Source organism: Saimiri boliviensis, chromosome 7 (genome assembly GCF_048565385.1).
Source record: "Saimiri boliviensis isolate mSaiBol1 chromosome 7, mSaiBol1.pri, whole genome shotgun sequence".
NCBI lineage: Eukaryota > Metazoa > Chordata > Mammalia > Primates > Cebidae > Saimiri > Saimiri boliviensis.
The window spans coordinates 22777319-22798079 of record NC_133455.1 but is presented as its reverse complement, the minus strand read 5'-3'; the positions used below and the strand labels follow the sequence as shown (position 1 = coordinate 22798079).

At 45.5% G+C, this 20761-nt stretch overlaps 1 protein-coding gene across 1 annotated transcript; it reads right to left on the bottom strand.

The window, feature by feature from the left end:
* Window positions 1-531: 531 nt before the first annotated feature.
* Window positions 532-18784, bottom strand: ARPC3 (actin related protein 2/3 complex subunit 3). Its single transcript, XM_039472477.2, has 7 exons — window positions 18676-18784; window positions 13782-13881; window positions 6958-7034; window positions 3554-3622; window positions 2370-2496; window positions 1933-2027; window positions 532-858 (listed from the first exon to the last, which is right to left on the bottom strand). Exons 1-7 carry the CDS (start codon window positions 18679-18681, stop codon window positions 796-798), a joined length of 537 nt encoding a protein of 178 aa, XP_039328411.1. The 5' UTR covers window positions 18682-18784; the 3' UTR covers window positions 532-795.
* Window positions 18785-20761: the final 1977 nt, after the last annotated feature.

The window sequence follows — 20761 nt, the reverse complement described above, 5'->3', positions numbered from 1 at the left end:
GGCGTGGGAGGGACAGGGGCTTAGAGAGGAATGTGGGGTAGGGTGACTGCTAACGAGAGCAGGTACTGGAGTGATGAAAATGCTCTGGAATTAGTGGTGATGGCTGTATAACTTTATATATATATACTAAAAAAAAAAGTTAGGGCCGGGCGCGGTGGCTCAAGCCTGTAATCCCAGCACTTTGGGAGGCTGAGGCGGGTGGATCACGAGGTCGAGAGATCGAGACCATCCTGGTCAACATGGTGAAACCCCGTCTCTACTAAAAATACAAAAAATTAGCCAGGCATGGTGGCACGTGCCTGTAATCCCAGCTACTCAGGAGGCTGAGGCAGGAGAATTGCCTGAACCCAGGAGGCGGAGGTTGTGGTGAGCCGAGATCACGTCATTGCACTCCAGCCTGGGTAACAAGAGCGAAACTCTGTCTCAAAAAAAAAAAAAAAAAAGTTAACTGTACACTTTAAAAGGGTATTATGGAATGTGAATTTTATCTCAAAACAAATTGTAAGTGAATGTCAAAGGCAGGCAATAAAGTTTTTCTGACATGGAATGTTAGAAATTTCTTTATTATTACTTATTCTTATTAAGCGCCAGCTTAATACTGCAGAAAATTTCAAATCACCCTTGATAACACACTTTCTTTTCTCCTACCCGAATTCTTGATCAAGAGTTTTTCAAGTAAAGACATGCTCTTCTGTCTTCTGTATAAAACTTTATGAAATAAAGACAAAAGATTGTGTATATCTTGCTGGAAAATGCTGCCCAGGGCTCTGGAGATGGTGGCTGCCCGAGCTCCCTTCACTGTCCAGGTCCTGAAAGACTCTTGTTCATGAACTGTCTCTTCACAAAGCAAGTCCACCACTAACAAGAGGAGACAACACAGAATGAATAGTGGGGGTCAAATCACAATAGAGTCCACATTTACTTAATAATGAAATTTTGTATTAGTCTGGAATCTCTTATAAACTCTTTGAAGGCACATGTAAAATTTTCTTTTCTAGACTCACAGGTCACTCAAAATTATGACAAAGTAATTTAATACATCTAAAATATCTCACACAAAAAAACCTGTTCTATGGATTTACAATGCACAAAATAAGAACACAACTAAAATGTTATTATATGCAGTTCATTTTTTTTTTTTAACATAAAGTCTCACTCTGTTGCCCAGGCTGGAGTACAATGGCATGATCGTGGTTCACTGCAACCTCCACCTCCTGGGTTCAAATAATTCTCCTACCTGAGCCTCCTGAGTAGCTGGGATCACAGGTGAGTGCCACCATGCCTCGATAATTTTTGGTATTTTCTTTTTTTTTTTTTTTGAGACAGAGTTTTGTTCGGTCACCAGGTGCCAGGCTGGATGGAGTGCAAGGGCGTGATCTCAGCTCACTGCAACCTCCGCCTCCTGGGTTCAAGTAAGTCTCCTGCCTCAGCCTCCCAAGTAGCTGGTACTACAGGGGCACACCCACCATGCCCAGCTAATTTTTGTATTTTTCATTTGAGACAGTGTTTCACCATATTGGCCAGGATGGTCTCAATCTCTTGACCTCATAATCCACCCACCTTGGCCTCCCAAAGTGCTGGGATTACAGGCGTGAGCCACCGCGCCTGGCCAATTTTTGGTATTTTCAGTAGAGATGGGGTTTCACCATGTTGGCCAGGTTGGTCTTGAACTCCTGACCTCAAGTGATCCACCTGCCTCGGCCTCCCGAAGTGCTGGGATTACAGGCGTGAGCCACTGCACCCAGCCTGCAGTTCATTATTTAGTATGATTCAGTGAACTTATATTACATACCAGACACATACTCAAAGTTAAGCAACACTGCAATGCAGAAACTAAAAGTAATCTTGCAATGGAAGACCTTACTGTGTTCAATGGTGGCTACAGGATAAAAGATAATTTACCAATTAAGCAGACAAAGAAGACAGTCTTACCTTGCTGGGTTTATCATTCTGAGGGTCGAAAACTTTCTCACAAAGTCTCAGTCCAGTCTCTTGCCTTAGCTGTTGTAAATAGGCTCTCATCACTTCTAAAACAGAACAATTTTAAAAAACTATTTGCGAACACATCCCAAATGTACTGGTTGCGGGTCTGCATTCTTGCTGTAACAACACATTTTTATACATTTGAACAGGATATGAAATAGAAATGACATTCCAAATGGTTTTATAACAACATTTGTTTTGGTTCAAAAGATTTTCTGCATGTCATCCTTGTTGCTGAGAATCACTTGTAAAAGTGACTAATAAGATAATGTACTTCCTATGATTTCACTCTCCATCTGTACATGAATCAAGGCAAGAAAAGGAGGGGTGGTAGGAAGTCAGAGAAAATCTTGCGCCATAGAGAGAGGATGGAGACCTGTTCTTACCATCTTCCTGTTTGTTTGCAGGTTTGGCATAAATCGCATTAAGTGGAAAACCAGGCTCTCCAGGAATGGGAAAATTAGTGATCCCCAGTGTATACATTTCTTTCTCACCTTGGCTTTTGGAATTGCACTGAAAAAAAAAAAAAAAAAAAAAATATATATATATATATATATATATATATATACACACACACACACACACACACATAAAAATACACACAGAAATACACACACACACACACACACACACACACACACAACACAAATTTTACAGGGAAAAGAAGAATTTTATCCTTGGACCCCAGGTTCAGAACCCTCGAGCCAAGGGCTTAAAAGGAATTTCTCTGTCAAGATTTCTGTTCAAACATACTTAAAAAAATTTTTTTTTTTTTTTTTTTTTAGACAGAGTCTGGCTCTGCCACCCAGGCTAGAGTGCAGTGGCACAATCTCGGCTCATTGCAACCTCCACCTCTTGGGTTCAAGAGATTCTACTGACTCAGCCTTCCAAGTAGCTGGGACTACAGATGCCCACCACCACACCCAGCTAATTTTTATATTTTTAGTAGAGATGGCGTTTCACTGTGTTGGCCAGGCTGGCCTTGAACTCTTGACCTTGTGATCCTCCCTCCTCGGCCTCCAAAAGTGCTGGGATTACAGGTGTGAGCCACCTCGCCCGGCACTTTTTTTTTTTTTTTTGAGACAGAGTCTTGCTCTGTTGCCAGGCACCAGGCTGGAGTGCAGTGGCACGATCTTGGCTCACTGCAAACTCCACCTCCCGGGTTAAAGCAATTCTCCTGCCTCAGCCTCCGGAGTAGCTGGGACTACAGGCACGTGCTACATACCCAGCTAATTTTTGTATTTTAGTAGAGATGGGGTTTCACCATGTTGGCCAGGATGGTCTCAATCTCTTGACTTTGTGATCTGCCCGCCTTGGCCTCCCAAAGTGCTGGGATTACAGGCATGAACCACTGGGCCTGGCCCTATATTCAAATTTTTATCTTTGTGTCAGTCAATTTCACTACAAGTTCAGAGAACTAGATTCAAGTTTTTCTCTTAAATCCATGCTGTAAGTCAGAGGAAATATTTTTTACTTGTCTTTAAAGTCTCAACAAATTCCAGATGACTGGGAAGGTAAATGCCTCTCAGCAATTTGTTCTCCTGATATATAATCATCCAAGTTTAATTACCTTTTGGAGTTTCTTCAGACACTCAGAAATGTAGAGAGTTATATATATCAAGGTCCTATCAGCTTCATTCTACAGGGAGAAAAAGAAAACTAACAGTTATCAAAACATAACAATCATGTGCAATGAATGAATTCCATCTTTGTCTTTTGATTATCTACTAAACGTAGTGGTAGGATATCCACTATTGCATCAAAATTTCCTTTCTCCAAATGCACAGTCTAGTCAGTCTCCTTTTCCATCTGCCCCTGGGAGGGAGGCACAAGCCTCACCCTGAGCTGTGTAGCTGCTCTTTTTTTTTTTTTGAGACAGAGTCTTACTCTTTTGCCCAGGCTGGAGTGCAGTGGCACAATCTCAGCTCACTGCAACCTATACCTCCTGGGTTCAAGCGTTTCTCCTGTCTCAAACTCCTGAGCAGCTGGGATTACAGGCATGCGCCACCATGCCTGGCTAATTTTTGTATTCTTAGTAGAGACAGCATTTCACCATTTTGGCCAGGCTGGTCTTGCAGACCTCAAGTGATTCGCTCACCTCAGTCTCCCAAAATGCTGGATTTACAGGCATGAGCCACCAAGCCCGGCTGTGTGGCTGTTCTCTCATGTTTTTCTTGGCTCCCCTGGCCCTGGGGCTCCCAAGGGTCTGTGTCAGCAGCCCCTCACTGTGTAGGAAGGAGAAGTAGCACAGCTGCCTGGAAAGTCTGAGCTGCTCCATATGGTTGGCTAATTTTTTCTTTTTCTTTTTTTTCGACGGAGTCTCACTCTGTGGCCCAGAATGGAGTACAATGGCACGATCTCAGCGCACTGCAATTTCCGTCTTCCGGGTTCAAGCAATCCTCCTGCCTCAGCCTCCTGAGTAGCTAGAACTATATGTGCGTGCCACCACGCCCAGTTAATTTTTATTTTAGTAGAGAAGGGGTTTCACCATGTTGGCCAGCACGGTCTCAATCTCTCAACCTCGTGATCTGCCCCCCGGCCTCCCAAAGTGCTGGGATTACAGGCGTGAGCCACCGCGCCCAGCTGATTGGCTAATTTTTAAAAACCCTTTCACTTCAGGGTCTCTGCCGAGAACAGAAACAGTCATTACTTTAAAGGAGGAAGCAACTACTTCACATTTGACTTGCTCCCAAAGAACTCCATAATCTCAATGTCTTGATTCAACCAAAAGGAAAATGTGGAGAAGACAAATGAATGTTAATCAAATGTAGTATGGACTTTGGGTCAAATTTTACACAGATTTAGGCCAGGTGCAGTGGCTTATGCCTATTATCCCAGCACCTTGGGAGGCTGAGGTGGGTGGATCGCTTGGGTCCAGGAGTTTCAGATCAGCCTGGGCAACATGTTAAAATACCATCTCTACAAAAAATACAAAAGTTAGCTGGGCATGATGGCGCACAACTGTAGCCCCAGCTACTCAGGAGGCTGAGGTGGAAGGATTGACTAAGCTGGGGATGTCAAAGCTGCAGTGAGCTGTGATGGTGCCACTGCATTCCAGCCTGGGTGACAGAATGAGACCCTGTCTCGAAAAAAAAAATTTTTTTTAGACAATTATTTATAGTAAAAAAACTGGCCATAGGCCAGGGGTGGTGGCTTAGGACTGTAATCCCAGCACTTTGGGAAGCCAAGTAGGGTGGATCACTTGAGGTCAGGAGTTCGAAACCAGCCTGGCCAACATGGAAAAACCCTGTCTCTACTAAAAATACAAAAATTAGCTGGACATGGTGGTGGGAGCCTGTAATCCCAGCTGCTAGGGAGGCTGAGGCAGGAGAATTGCTTGAACCCAGGAGACAGAGGTTGCAATGAGTCCAGACTGCAGCACTGCACTCCAGTGTGGGCAACAGAGCAAGACTCTTGTCTCAAATTAAAAAAAAGGCCAGGCATGGTGGCTCACACCTGTAATCCCAGCACTTTGGGAAACCCAGGTGGGTGGATCATGAGGTCAGGAGATTGAGATCATCCTGGCCAACATGGTGAAACCCTGTCTCTACTAAAAAATACAAAAATTAGCTGGGCGTGGTGGCATGTGCCTGTAATTCCCACCTAACTGGGAGAATAGTTTGAACCCCAGAGTCAGAGGTTGCAATGAGCTGAGATTGTACCACTGCACATTCCAGCCTGGTGACAGAGTAAGACTCTATCTTAAAACAAACAAAAAACAAAAAACCTGTACCCAAACTATACATTTCCCTGTTTTTAAAACAATATAATATCTGGAAAAGAATGAAATGTGGCAGTGTTTTTTGTTTTTTTTTAAGAGATGATTGCGCCGGGCGTGGTGGCTCAAGCCTGTAATCCCAGCACTTTGGGAGGCCGAGGCGGGTGGATCATGAGGTCGAGAGATCGAGACCATCCTGGTCAACATGGTGAAACCCCGTCTCTACTAAAAGTGCAAAAAATTAGCTGGGCATGGTGGCACGTGCCTGTAATCCCAGCTACTCAGGAGGCTGAGGCAGGAGAATTGCCTGACCCCAGGAGGCGGAGGTTGCGGTGAGCAGAGATCGCGCCATTGCACTCCAGCCTGGGTAACAAGGGCGAAACTGCGTCTCAAAAAAAAAAAAAAAAAAAAAAGAGATGGGGTTTCACCATGTTAGCCAGGATGGTCTCTAGACCCAATGATCCACCCGCCTTGGGCTCCCAAAGTGCTGGGTTTACAGGCGTGAGCCACCATGCACTAATGTTTTTTTTTTTTTTTTTTTGAGACGGAGTTTCACTCCTGTTACCCAGGCTGGAGTGCAATGGCGCGATCTCGGCTCACCGCAACCTCTGCCTCCTGGGTTCAAGCAATTCTCCTGCCTCAGCCTCCTGAGTAGCTGGGATTACAGGCACGCGCCACCATGCCCAGCTAATTTTTTGTATTTTTAGTAGAGACGGGGCTTCACCATGTTGACCAGGATGGTCTAGATCTCTCGACCTCGTGATCCGCCCGCCTTGGCCTCCCAAAGTGCTGGGATTACAAGCTTGAGCCACCGCGCCCGGCCTTTTTTTTTTTTTTTTTGAGATGGAGTTTCGCTCTTGTTATCCAGGCTGGAGTGCAATGGCGCGATCTTGGCTCACCGCAACCTCTGCCTCCTGGGTTCAGGCAATTCTCCTGCCTCAGCCTCCTGTGTAGCTGGGATTACAGGCACGCGCCACCATGCCCAGCTAATTTTTTGTATTTTTAGTAGAGATGGGGTTTCACCATGTTGACCAGAATGGTCTCGATCTCTTGACCTCGTGATCCACCCACCTCGGCCTCCCAAAGTGCTGGGACTGCAGGCGTGAGCCATTGCGCCCAGCACATTAGGCACTGTTCTGGAACTTAAAAATTACATGCTGATTCCATTTTATTTTCCCTCACAGCAATCTGGATAGGAAAGTTGGTATTATCCCCATCAGAAAACTAAGTTAAATATTAGAAGCTCTGTAATTTACCTTAATTTCATAGTTCTTGAAGAAGACATTTGCCTTGAAGTAATAGATGGCTTCATCCACAATATCTGTATCTTTCGCTAAGCAGGACACAAGGGAAAGAGCACAGAGTACATTAGTCAAATACAAAACCTAACACCTGTAAAAGCTATAGAGAGAAAACACACACAAGCTCAACTGTCAACAGTTATGGAACTGAATAAAATAAAATAGGCCTACTGAAATACAAAGTTTTCAGAAAATATTTACAGAAAAATAGTACATGGTTTACTTTTATGGCTTTAATAGTTTTTGTAAAACTTATACATGCTCATTAGAAAATGAAATAATTAAATTCAAGGCAGGGCACGGTGGCTCACGCCTATAATCCCAGCACTTTGGGAGGCCAAGGTGGGTGGATCATGAGGTCAAGAGATTGAGACCATCCTGGCCAACAGGGTGAAACCCCATCTCTACTAAAATACAAAAGTTAGCTGGGCGTGGTGGCACGTGCCTGTAGTCCCAGCTACTCAGGAGGCTGAGGCAGGAGAACTGCTTGAACCCAGGAGGCAGAGGTTGTGGTGAGCTGAGTTTGTGCCACTGAACTCCAGCCTGGTGCCTGGTGACAGAGCGAGACTCTGTCTCCAAAAAAGAAAAAAAATGAGCCGGGCGCGGTGGCTCAAGCCTGTAATCCCAGCACTTTGGGAGGCTGAGGCGGGTGGATCACGAGGTCGAGAGATCGAGACCATCCTGGTCAACATGGTGAAACCCCGTCTCTACTAAAAACACAAAAAATTAGCTGGGCATGGTGGCTCGTGCCTGTAATCCCAGCTACTCAGGAGGCTGAGGCAGGAGAATTGCCTGAACCCAGGAGGCGGAGGTTGCGGTGAGCCGAGATCGTGCCATTGCACTCCAGCCTGGGTAACAAGAGCGAAACTCCGTCTCAAAAAAAAAAAAAAAAAAAAAAAAAAAAAAAAAAAAAAGAAAAAAATGAAATTCAGTCAATACGGTTTTCTTTTCTAGAGAGAGGTATTGCTCTGTTACCCAGGCTGGAGTGCAGTGGCACAATTATAGCTTACCAAAGCCACGACATCCTGAGCTCAAGTCATCCTCCTGCTTCAGCTTCTCAGGTAGCTGGGACAACAGGCATGCGAAGTCTGGCTAATTTTTTTCTTTAAAGTTTTTTAGAGATGGGCGGGTGCAATGTCTCACGCCTATAATCTCAGCATTTTGGGAAGCTGAGGCGGGTGGATCACCTAAGGTCAGGAGTTTGAGACCAGCCTGGCCAACCTGGTGAAACCCTGCCTCTACTAAAAATACAAAAAATTAGATGAGCATGGTGGCAGGCACCTGTAATTCTACTACCCAGGAGGCTGAGGCAGGAGAATCACTTGAACCTGAATGGTGGAGGTTGCAGTGAGCCAAAATTGCACCACTCCACTCTAGTCTGGGTGATAAGAGCAAAACTCTGTCTCAAAAAAAAATAAAATAAAAGTATTTTTAGAGATGCAGTCTCTCTGTGTTGTCTAGGTTGGTCTCAAACTCCTGGCCTCAAGTGATCCTTCTGCCTCCTGAGTAGCTAGGATTACAGGCATAAGCCACAGCTCCAGGCCAAAAAAAGTTTTAAAAAAATTGTCATCTTAATTCTCACTTATCCAAAAATAACTCCCATTAGCATTTGGTGTACATCATTCAAGACCTCTCTCAATGCATTTATAAAAAAAGACGGAGACATAGATAGATTAAGCACTTCTTAAAAAGTATTTGGCTGGGTACAGTGGTTTATGCCTGTAATCTCAGCACTTTGGAAAGCTGAGGCAGGTGGATCGCCTGAGGTCAAGAGTTTGAGACCAGCCTGGCCAACATGAAGAAACCCTATCTCTAATAAAAATACAAAAACTAGCCGGGCATGGTGGTACGTGCCAGTAATCCCATCCGCTCCGGAGGCTGAGGCAGGAGACTTGCTTGAACCCAGGTGGCGGAGATCACAGTGAGCTGAGATCATGCCATTGAACTTAAGCATGGGCAACAGAGTGAGACTCCATCTCAAAAAAATAAAAATAAAAAATAGAAAGTATTCGATATAATTTTATTTGAATTTACATACTGTAGTTTCAAGAAAAAACTCAATTATTTAGGACATGTTGGAGTTCAGATACACATCTTTCTTTTTATGAAAACTGTGACTTAAAATATACTTGTACAAGCTGTTCTAGGTGGCTCTAGACAGAGAAAAGCCAGAAATACTGTCTTGACAAAGACAGATCTCATGACATAATTTCCTTGGCAATTCTTTGTTTTCCTTTTATTTTATAAAGGTCAAAATCCCAGGGTCTTGATATCTGGCAGCTGGTTTCAGCAGTGTTGAGATAGTTATTTATATTTCTTGTCATGACTCTTAACCTTCTCACACAGCAGAAATGAAAAGTAATTCTGAAGCTTTCATACTCTGCAATTCAGTTGTCTTTATCCCAGCTCATTGCCCTGTGGAAGAATTTCAACAGAACTCTAACTCTAGACTTGTGTTCCTTATAATCTATTTTCTATTTTATTTTATTATTATTATTTTTTTTTTGAGACGGAGTTTCGCTCTTGTTACCCAGGCTGGAGTGCAATGGCGCGATCTCAGCTCACCGCAACCTCCGCCTCCTGGGTTCAGGCAATTCTCCTGCCTCAGCCTCCTGAGTAGCTGGGATTATAGGCATGCGCCACCATGCCCAGCTAATTTTTTGTATTTTTAGTAGAGACGGGGTTTCACCATGTTGACCAGGATGGTCTCGATCTCTCGACCTTGTGATCCACCTGCCTCAGCCTCCCAAAGTGCTGGGATTACAGGTTTGAGCCACCGCGCCCGGCCTATTTTATTTTATTTTATTTTTTTTTTTTTGAGACGGAGTTTCGCTCTTGTTACCCAGGCTGGAGTGCAATGGCGCGATCTCGGCTCACTGCAACCTCCGCCTCCTGGGTTCAGGCAATTCTCCTGCCTCAGCCTCCTGAGTAGCTGGGATTACAGGCACGCGCCACCATGCCCAGCTAATTTTTGGTATTTTTAGTAGAGATGGGGTTTCACCCTGTTGACCAGGTTGGTCTCGATCTCTCGACCTCGTGATCCACCCGCCTCGGCCTCCCAAAGTGCTGGGATTACAGGCTTGAGCCACCGCGCCCGGCCTTTATTTTATTTTTAAGATGGAGTCTCACTCTGTCGCCCAGGCTAGAGTGCAATGGCGTGATCTAGGCTCACTACAACTTTCGCCTGCTGGGTTCAAACAATTCTCCCTGCCTCAAACTCTTGAGTAGCTAGGACTATAGGCACCCATCACGACGTCCAGATAATTTTTGTATTTTTAGTAGAGATGTTGTTTCGACATGTTGGCCAGGCTGGTCTCGAACTCCTGACTTCAGGAAATCTACCCACTTCGGCTTTCCAAAGTGCTGGGATTACAGGCATGAGCCACTGCACCCGGCCACAATTGATTTTCTTATCTGTGAAAGGAAACTTTCCTGGAGGATTCAATATTGTTTACAAAAACCAGCTAGTTCTTCTCAATGCAATGACAAGAGGGGGCGGAGGCCACAGGATTCTGAAGTTAGAAGAGTACTTGGCACATAAAAGGCATTCTACAGATATTTGTTGAATATAAATGAATTAGTATGATTAACGCTGTTACTTAGCTCACAGCACAGGCTTCCATTCCAATTCCTTTTTTTTTTTTTTTGAGACAGAGTTTCGCTCTTGTTACCCAGGCTGGAGTGCAATGGCACGATCTCGGCTCACCGCAACCTCCGCCTCCTGGGTTCAGGCAATTCTCCTGCTTCAGTCTTCTGAGTAGCTGGGATTACAGGTACGTACCACCATGCCCAGCTAATTTTTTGTATTTTTAGTAGAGACAGGGTTTCACCATGTTGACCAGGATGGTCTCGATCTCCTGACCTCGTGATCCACCCGCCTCGGCCTCCCAAAGTGCTGGGATTACAGGTGTGAGCCACCACGCCCGGCTTCTTTTTTTTTTTTTTTTGAGACGTAGTCTCGCTCTGTTGCCAGGCAGGAGTGGAGTGGTGCAATCTTGGCTCACTGCAACCTCCGCCTCCCCAGTTCAAAGGATTCTTCGGCCTCAGTCTCTAGAGTAGCTGGGATTACAGGCATGTGCCACCACAACTGGCTAATTTTTGTATTTTTAGTAGAGACGGGGTTTCACAACATTGGCTAGGATGGCCTCAATCTCTTGACCTTGTGATCTGTCTGCCTCAGCAATACTGGGATTACAGGCATGAGCCACCGTACCTGGCCCCCCAATTCAGTTTTAATACAGTCCCCTGCTGAGGAGCAACAAGGTCATTCCTTGTCTACAGAAACCAAAAGATCTGGTTTGTTAGGGTCTCATTCTCCTTTCAGGGCCCAAATATTGCAAAGGTGATAGATTTATTCCATCTTTAGTCAACTGTATCTTCTGATATACCATATATTTGTAACCACCTCAAAAGTATTCTTCTCAAGGAATCTGGGCTAGCTAGCATGAGTATTTTTTTCTATTTTTTTCCTTTTGTTTACCTTGTTCTGTCATCGGTCTCTACACTTTTTCCTTGTCATTTATTTTTTTTTAGGAGATGAGGTCTCACTATGTTGTCCAGGCTGGTCTTGAACTAATGGGCTCAAATGATCCTCCTGCCTCAGCTTTCCAAAGTTTTGGGATTATGGATTATGAGTGTGAGCCACTTTACCTGGCCCCAATATTGATTTTTTTTTTTTCACTGAGACACAGTTTCTCTTTTGTTGCCCAGGCTGGAGTGCAATGGCAGGATTTCGGCTCACTGAAACCTCTGCCTGCCAGGTTCAAGTGATTCTACTGTCTCAGCTTCCCAAGTAGCTGGGATTACAGGTATGCACCACCACATTCGGCTACTTTTTATATTTTTAGTAGCAATGGGGTTTCTGGATGTTGGTCAGGCTGGTCTCGAACTCCTGACCTCAGGTGATCCACCCACCTCAGTCTCTCAAAATGTTGGGATTACAGGTGTGAGCCACCAGGCCTGGCCCCAATATTGATTCTTATTTTTTGTTTGCATTGCAATTTTCTTTTCTTTTTTCTCATCTTTTTTTTGAGATGGAGTCTCAATTGTCACCTAGGCTGGAGTGCAGTGGCTCGATCTCAACTCACTGTAACCTCTACCCACTGGATTCAAACGATTCTCCTGTCTCAGCCTCCTGAGTAGCTGGGATCATAGGTGCCTATCACCATGCTCAACTAATTTTTGGATTTTTAGTAGAGATGGGGTTTCACCATGTTGGCCAGGCTGGTCTCAAACTCCTGATCTCAGATGATCCACTTGCCTCAGCCTCCCAAAGTGCTAGGATTATAGCCATGAGCCACCATGTCCAGCCCTGTGATTTTGTTATTTTTTTTTCTTTCCCAGCCTGTCTTCTTCCTTGTTTCTTTTTCTCAGAATCAAGTAGAGACTGTTGTAACTCACCATACATAGTAAGTTTACTAAGTTTTCAAATGGTGTTGAAAACAAAATTAAGTTTAAAAAAAAAGTCAAGTCAAAGAATCTGGCAGAGACCTGGGAATGGGATCAGTACCCATTATTGGTAATTATAATCATGGTCTTGGCTGGGCATGGTGGCTTACGCCTGTAATCCCAGCACTTTGGAAGGCCGAGGCAGGTGGATCACAAGGTCTGGAGATCGAGACCATCCCGGCCAATATGGTGAAACCCTGTCTCTGGTAAATACTAAAAATTAGCCGGGCATGGTGGTACATGTCTGTAGTCCCAGCTACTCAGGAGGCTGAGGCAGGGGAATCACTTAACTCCTGGGAGGCGGATACTGCGGTGAGCTGAGATTATACCACTGCACACCAGACTGGGCGAAAAAGCGAGATTCCATTTCAAAAAATAAAAAATAAAAAATACATCATGGTCTTGGAAACCACAAAAAAATTCAGTTAAGACCCTTGCAGGGTGTAGGGAAACCATGTCTAATATAATACAAATTATACTGTTGGGAGAACATCTCAGAAAGTACCAGAAGGGTCTCACAGTGTCTGAAAAATATTGGGGCTTTCTGAAATAAAATTCAGAAAAGCAGGAATAGACGTAAGTAATGTTACATAGTACACTTAAGATTTAAGATTGAGGCCGGGCACACTGTCTCAAGCATGTAATCCCAGCACTTTCGGTAGCCAAGGTGGGCAGATCACAAGATGAGAAGATAGACCATCCTGGCCAACATGGTGAACCCAGTCTCTACTAAAATTACAAAAATTAGTTAGGTGTGGTGGCACATTAGCTACTCAGGAGGCTGAGACACAAGAATTGCTTTAACCCAGGAAGCGGAGGTTGCACTGAGCTGAGACTGTGCCACTGCACTCCAGTCTGGTGACAGAGACAGTCTCCAAAAAAAAAAAAAAAAAAAAAAGATTAAGATTGAGGTATTGCTAAAAATGAAGGTCTTGAAGAATGAATAAAGAAAGTAGATTTAGATGGGGAGAGATTAAAATATTTGTTGTTGTTGATGATGACAGAAAGGATGGGGACATGGCATTCTAGACATAATAACATTAGATTCATTTGAAAGAACTGATAGGAATTACAGGTCAGTGTCCAGAATTAAGCATATTTTCTCTAGAGTTTCCTGGAGATGTCCAAAGCAATGATACAATTAAATAATAATCCTATTAAATGCAACATATAACCACTATCTTGAAAGGTCTAGACCACAATATTTACCAAGCAAAGTACAAGAGCAATTTGAGAGAGAAGACTGAGCTAAGAATTTCCCTGATTTGATCATTTCAGAGGATTGCTAGGCATTTCATACCAAAATATGAAAATAATGAGTTTACACTTACTCTCTCTGGGGGCAGGTCCTTTGAATTGACTTCTGATAGGTAACAGTGCCATGTTTCCAATGAGTTTGGTGTCAGGATCCATGAGAGAAGAGTGGTAAGCCTATAGCAGCAAGCCCAGGAACAACACAGAAGCAGAAAGACAGCACATGTCACTGGGGCAAACAACCTTCCCTTAAAGGAAAAAAAGAGTAGGGGAGAAAGAAGGGTAACAGCATCAAGGTGCTAGGGCTGGTTTTTTCTCGCTCAAGAAAACCAATTGTTAAACTTTGAGGCATTTTGCAAGCTGGTTATTAAACACAGCTGTTCTCAAAAATCAAATTATATAAACAATTAAGTAAATGATGTTAATAACAATGATACTTAAGTACTCATCACTTTTTTTTTTTTTTTTTTTTTGAGACAGACTCTCACTATGTTGGCTAAGATGGTCTCAAACTCCTAAGATCAAGTGATCCTCCTGCCTTGGCCTCCCAAAGGGCTGGGACTACAGGCATGAGCCACCTTGCCCAACTACTTTCTAATTTTTTTTTTCTGAGACAGGGTTTCACTCCTGTCCAGGCTGGAGTGCAATGGCGTGATCTTGGCTCATTGCAACATCCGCCTGCTGGGTTCAAGCAATTCTCCTACCTCAGCCTCCTGAGTAGCTGGGATTACAGGCATGTGCCACCATACCTGCCTAATTTTGTATTTTTAGCAGAGACGGGGTTTCTCCATGTTGGTTAGGCTGGTCTCAAACTCCTGACCTCAGGTGATCCACACACCTTGGCCTCCCAAAGTGCTGGGATTACAGGCATGAGCCACTGTGCCCAGCCTACTTCCCAATTTTTAAAAATTACATTTTACTTTTGTCCATGTTCTTAAGTTTATTATTAAGGAAATACTAGATAATGGGGTGCTGCTGTGCAACTCTTCCCATTCTATATTCAGTGACATCACATTGGTATCTGGTAAAAGTATTTCCACTACAGAAAGGCAAACATCATATAAATCAGGGTACCTGGGCCGGGCGCGGTGGCTCAAGCCTGTAATCCCAGCACTTTGGGAGGCCGAGGCAGGTGGATCATGAGGTCAAGAGATCGAGACCATCCTGGTCAACATGGTGAAACCCCGTCTCTACTAAAAATACAAAAAATTAGCTGGGCGTGGTGGCGTGTGCCTGTAATCCCAGCTATTCAGGAGGCTGAGGCAGGAGAATTGCCTGAGCCCAGGAGGCGGAGGTTGCGGTGAGCCGAGATCGCGCCATTGCACTCCAGCCTGGGTAACAAGAGCGAAACTCCGTCTCAAAAAAAAAAAAAAAAAAAAAAAATCAGGGTACCCACCCCCTAGCTAAACGAAGACCCAACCACTTTTCAGCTCTGCTACGTCCTGGCTTTATGGTTTTGACCAAGACATCATTTTTCTTCTCTTAGCTTGTTTCCAAATTTGTAAAATGAGAAGATATATATTGCCTTCAGTGGGTAGGTGTGAGTTAAAGGAAGGGAGAAAAAAATCACATTTATAAGAGCACTTTGTATGCTGATTCTTAGTTCTGCTTTTTATAAGACATCTGGCTTTTTATAAGACAACATGGGTCCCATTCACATATTCATTCATTTAGCAAACGATTGCTAAGCACCTTCTATGTGCAAGACACTGATATAGTAAGTAATATACAAAGTAGTACAGTTCTGGTCCTTGAAGAGTAGAGAAGGCAGACATAAAACAATAACAGGGTGGGTCGGGCCGGGTCTGGTGGCTCCCGCCTGTAATTCTGGTACTTTGAGAGGTCCAGAGGACCCAGATCACAGGGTCAGGAGATCGAGATCATCCTGGCCAACATGATGAAACCTCATCTCTACTAAAAATACAAAAATTAGCTGTGTATGGTGGCATGTGCCTGTAATCCCAGCTACTTGGGAGGCTGAGGCAGGAGAATCGCTTGAACCCAGGAGGCAGAGGTTGCCTTGAGCTGAGATCACGCCACTGCTTGAATGTGGGGCGGAGGTGGCAATGAGCCGAGAATGTGCCACTGCATTCCAGCCTGGCGACATAGGGAGACTCAGTCCCAAAAAAAAAAAAAAAGGCCAGGGGTGGTGGCTCACACCTGTAATCCCAGCATTTTGGGAGCAGAGGCAGGTGGATCATGAGGTCAAGAGCTCAAGACCAGCCTGACCAATAAGGTGAAACCCCATCTCTACTAAAAATATGAAAATTAGCCAGGTGTGGTCACAGTCACCTGTAATCCCAGCTACTCTGGAGGCTGAGGCAGAATTGCTTGAACCTGGGAGGCAGAGGTTGCAGTGAGTCAAGATCATGCCACTGCATTCCAGCCTGGGCGACAGAGCAAGACTCCATCTCAAAAAAAAAAAAAAAAAAAAAAAAATCAAGAAACAGAAAACAGGGTGAATCCAGGGTGCTCTATGTGCAATCGGAACCAGCATAGGGCTTTAGAGTCTTTTTTTTTTTTTTTTTCTTCGAGACAGAATCTCCTTCTCTCACCAGGGCTGGAATACAGCGGCATGATCACAGCTCACTGCAGCCTCAAACTCCAGGCTCCAGGTGATCATCCCACCTCAGCCTCTTGGGCTGGAAGGAGGTGCACTACCACATCCAGCTAATTTATTTTTATTTTTGTATAGGCAGGGTCTCATTATGTTGCCCAGGCTGGTCTCAAACTCCTAGGCTCAAGTGATCCTCCTGTCTTGGCCTCCCAAAGTGTTGGGATTACAGGCATAAGCCACTACACCCAGCCTAGAGTCCTGGCTTAAAATGTGGCTTTACCATTAGTATATTAGCATGCAACCTTGTCCAAATTAACTTCTCTGAGGCTCCGTTTCCTCTTCTGTAAAATAGGAATCATGGCACCTACTTCATAGAGTCATTATGAGGATTAAACAGGATAATTTACAAAGTGTGTACTCCAGAGCTCAGGAGTCAAATGGAAATTATGGGATTCATAAAATATGTATTAGTGGGGTTTAGCACGATGCTCATGCCTGTAATCCCAACACTTAGGGAGGTCAAGGCAGGAGCACTGCTTGAGCCCAGGAGTTTGAGACCATGCTGGGCAACATGGTGAGACCCCATCTCTATTAAAAATATAGCCTGACGGACAGAGTGCGACCCTGTCTCAAAAAAAAAAAGGTATATATATATATATATATATATATAAAATATACATATATGTGTGAATTTGTAACTATGGCTTGCTCCTTTTCATCACAGGTATGTATAAAATATACATACATGTGTGAATTTGTAACTATGGCTTGCTCCTTTTCATCACAGGTATGCTTTATCTAAAGCAGCCTCCACTTTCCCTCTCACCAGTAACTAACTGTTTTGTTACCCATCTAGCTTTTTCTTTTCTTTTCTTTTGAGACAGAGTCTCTATCTGTCCCTAGGCTGGAGTGCAGTAGCACGTTCTCGGCTCATTGCCACCTCCACCCCAGGTTCAAGCAGTGGTGTGATCTCAGCTCACGGCAACCTCTGCCTCCTGGGTTCAAGCGATGCTCCCGCCTCAGCCTCCCAAGTAGCTGGGATTACAGGCACGCACCACCACACCCAGCTAATTTTTGTATTTTTAGTAGAGACAGGGTTTCACTATGTTGGCCAGGATGGTCTCGATCTCTTGATCTCTTGACCTCGTAATCGCCCCCGGCCCACTCCGCCTCCCAAAGTGCTGGGATTACAGGTGTGAGCCACCGCGCCCCCACCACCCATCTAGCTTCTTTCTTGTTGTTATTGTTTTTAATTGTTTCCAGTTAGCTTTTTTATAGCATTTGTCACTACCTGAAACTACTGTATCTCCTTTAAGTTTACACTCTTATTGTCTTGTCTACCAATTTGAATGTATACTCTTTAAGATTAGGGATTTGTTGAACTTATGTGCTGCTGTAAATAGAGCCTGGAAGGCAGTAGGTGCTGGGTAACGTTTGTTAAAAATAACAGGCTGGGTGCGGTAACTCAGGCCTGCAATCCCAGCACTTTGGGAGGCTGAGGAAGGCAGGTCACCTGAGGTCTGGGGTTCGAGACCAGCCTGGCCAACGTGGTGAAACCCATCTCTACTAAAATTCAAAAAATAAGCTGAGGCTGGTGGCACGCACCTGTAATCCCAGCTACCCAAGAGGCTGAGGCATGAGGAATGCTTGAACCCAGGAGGCGAAAGTTGCAGTGAGCTGATACCGCATCACTGCACTCCAGCCTGGGCTACAGAAAGAGATGCTGTCTCAAAATAAAAAAAAGTGTGACACACAATCACATAACTGAACTACCTTTTCCTGAATCTGCAAAATGGAGACCATGATGGTGATAAATCTACCCCACAGACGGGCTGTCAGAAATTAAGTACAACCAGACAGTCATAAACTTTCACCCCCACTCTGATGCACACGAAAAAGGAAACCTTTGGAAGTCAGGCGCCGACCCAGTCCGTGAGGGCCCTAAACCCAGCTGGCTCCGGGGTGGCCGCCGCTACCGGGAAGCGGGTTCTAGCAAATTACAAACAGCAGAGGGAACCTGCCCCCCGGGGCGGAGGAAATGGGCCTGACAGAAAAAGGAGAAGCCAGACCCTGGGCTTGAAAAATGAAAAATAAAAAGCACATCCCTTGGCTTCGCGCTCTAGTGAGGCTTTGGGATCCCCGCCGCGGTCGGAGGGAGTAGAAGGGGCGAGAGAAGAAGGCCTCCTCACACACTCTGTACCCCTGGCCCATTCCTGCCGCGCCTCCGCCTCCCACGACTGGCAACTTCGGGCTGCCCCAATCCTTCAGCGACCGGCCTCCACTCCTCGCCTCTCTCCTTCTCGGGCCCCAGCTTCCTCCCTGCCTTCCGCCGCCCGCTTCTCTCGGGACACAAGGGTTTCTCCCTGCTCCTCGTAATCCTCGCTGTCTCTCCACATCATGGATCGAACCCTCACCGGCATTTTGGCAGCGCCCGGGTTTCAGCCCAGAGGAGCAGGATCGAGTTCCAGCGGTGCGCTTCCGGTCTGGCAGCCCGGGTGGAGTAGGCGGAAGCGAGCCGGAAGGGTAGGGCGAGGGGGGGGGGAGGACGAGGAACTTCCGGCCTTGCTGTTCCGCCTCTGGTTGCTGCGGCCGCGCGGTTCTCAAGGGGGCGCCAGAGCACTAGGCAGGGGTCCTGAGAGTGGCGCTTGGCTTGAGGTTTCAGAGTCCCAGAGATCAATCACCTTTTGTATTTTTTTCAACTTTCACCTTTTCAGGGCCGGGCGTAGTGGCTCACGCCTGTAATCACAGCACTTTGGGAGGGCGAGGCGGGCGAATCACCTGAGGCTAGGAGTTCGAGACCAGCCTAGATGGTGAAAACCCGTCTCTACTAAAAATACAAAAATTAGCTGGGAATGGTGACATCCTAGCTATTCAGGAGGCTGAGGCAGGAGAATCGCTTGAACCTGGGAGGCGGAGGTTGCAGTGAGCCGAGATCACGCCGCTGCACTCCAGCCTGGACAATAGAGTGAGACTGTCTCAAAAAAAAAAAAAAAAAAAAAATCAAAAATCCCCTTTCCTGTGAAGCATTCTCAGGTCATTCTACTTTCAATTAACCCGACTCCAGTCCCATGCCTTATCCTTCTCTCCCGGTTTTTTTTTTTTTTTTTTGAGACGGAGTTTCGCTCTTGTTACCCAGGCTGGAGTGCAATGGCGCGATCTCGGCTCACCGCAACCTCCGCCTCCTGGGTTCAGGCAATTCTCCTGCCTCAACCTCCTGAGTGGCTGGGATTACAGGCACGCGCCACCATGCCCAGCTAATTTTTTTGTATTTTTAGTAGAGACGGGGTTTCACCTTGTTGACCAGGATGGTCTCGATCTCTCGACCTCGTGATCCACCCGCCTCGGCCTCCCAAAGTGCTGGGATTACAGGCTTGAGCCACCGCGCCCTGCCCTCTCCCGGTTTTCCCCTTAGTTCTTATGATTCTCTACTTTACTCTTGGTGGTTGTCTCCCTATCCCTGTTAATACCAAAAAAGTAGCAATTCATCCATTTTGTCCCCTGCGCCTGTAACAGTAATCGTATGCAGGAAGCATCAATAAATATTTGAGTCAATGAATGAACCTAGTGCACTGCACCTAACAGTGGAGAAACTGAAGGGCACCGGTCTCTGGGTTTGAATCCCAGCTCCAATACATACTAGCTGTATAATTTTGAGCAAGTTAACTGGCCTCTCTATGCCTCAGTTCCTCACCTGAAAATGGCAGTAACACTATCTACCTGAGTTTTGTAAGGACGAAATAAATTACATGTAAAATGCTTACAAATTACATGCTTGTAGCATACCGAAAGCCCAGGAGTTTTTAACCTATTTATTGCTAGAAAGCTTATGTTAAAAGCCAAGTTCAGGGCCGGGCGCGGTGGCTCAAGCCTGTAGTCCCAGCACTTTGGGAGGCCGAGGTGGGTGGATCACGAGGTCGAGAGATCGAGACCATCCCGGTCAACATGGTGAAACCCCGTCTCTACTAAAAACACAAAAAAGTAGCCGGGCATTGTGGCGCGTGCCTGTAATCCCAGCTACTCGGGAGGCTGAGGCAGGAGAATTGCTTGAACCCAGGAGGCGGAGGTTGCGGTGAGCCGAGATCGCGCCATTGCACTCCAGCCTGGGTAACAAGAGCGAAACTCCGTCTCAAAAAAAAAAAAAAAAAAAAAAAAAAGCCAAGTTCATTGCTACCTGAGAGCCATTTCTTCTGCCACTTCCCTGCCTGGAATAATGCCGTTTCCACATCTGATTTCTCATTCAGGTCACTGGCCAAATAGCACCTTTCAGGCAGGGCCTTTTTTGACCAACAGTCCAAAGCAGCCCTGTAGTCACTCTCCATTTCACTTCTGCTCTTCTTTCCATCCTCTCTCCAAGGTTTCCTTCCTCATGATCAGTCTCAGGCCAGCATGGCAGCCCCACGTGAACAAGGCCCTGCCTGTACTGTGGATCCCCATTCTATCCCCAGTGCCTGGCATCCACAGAAGTTCAGTAAATTTGTGTAAAGAATCAAGTCAGCTCTG

Bases quoted from the DNA above. Each gene is read 5' to 3' on its own strand.
- ARPC3 (XM_039472477.2), bottom strand. The intron at 3,623-6,957 runs GTAAATTACAGA...TTCTCCCTGTAG, and splicing joins TCAAGAACTATGAAATTAAG to AATGAAGCTGATAGGACCTT. The intron at 2,497-3,553 runs GTAATTAAACTT...TTTTTTTTTCAG, and splicing joins GTCTGAAGAAACTCCAAAAG to TGCAATTCCAAAAGCCAAGG.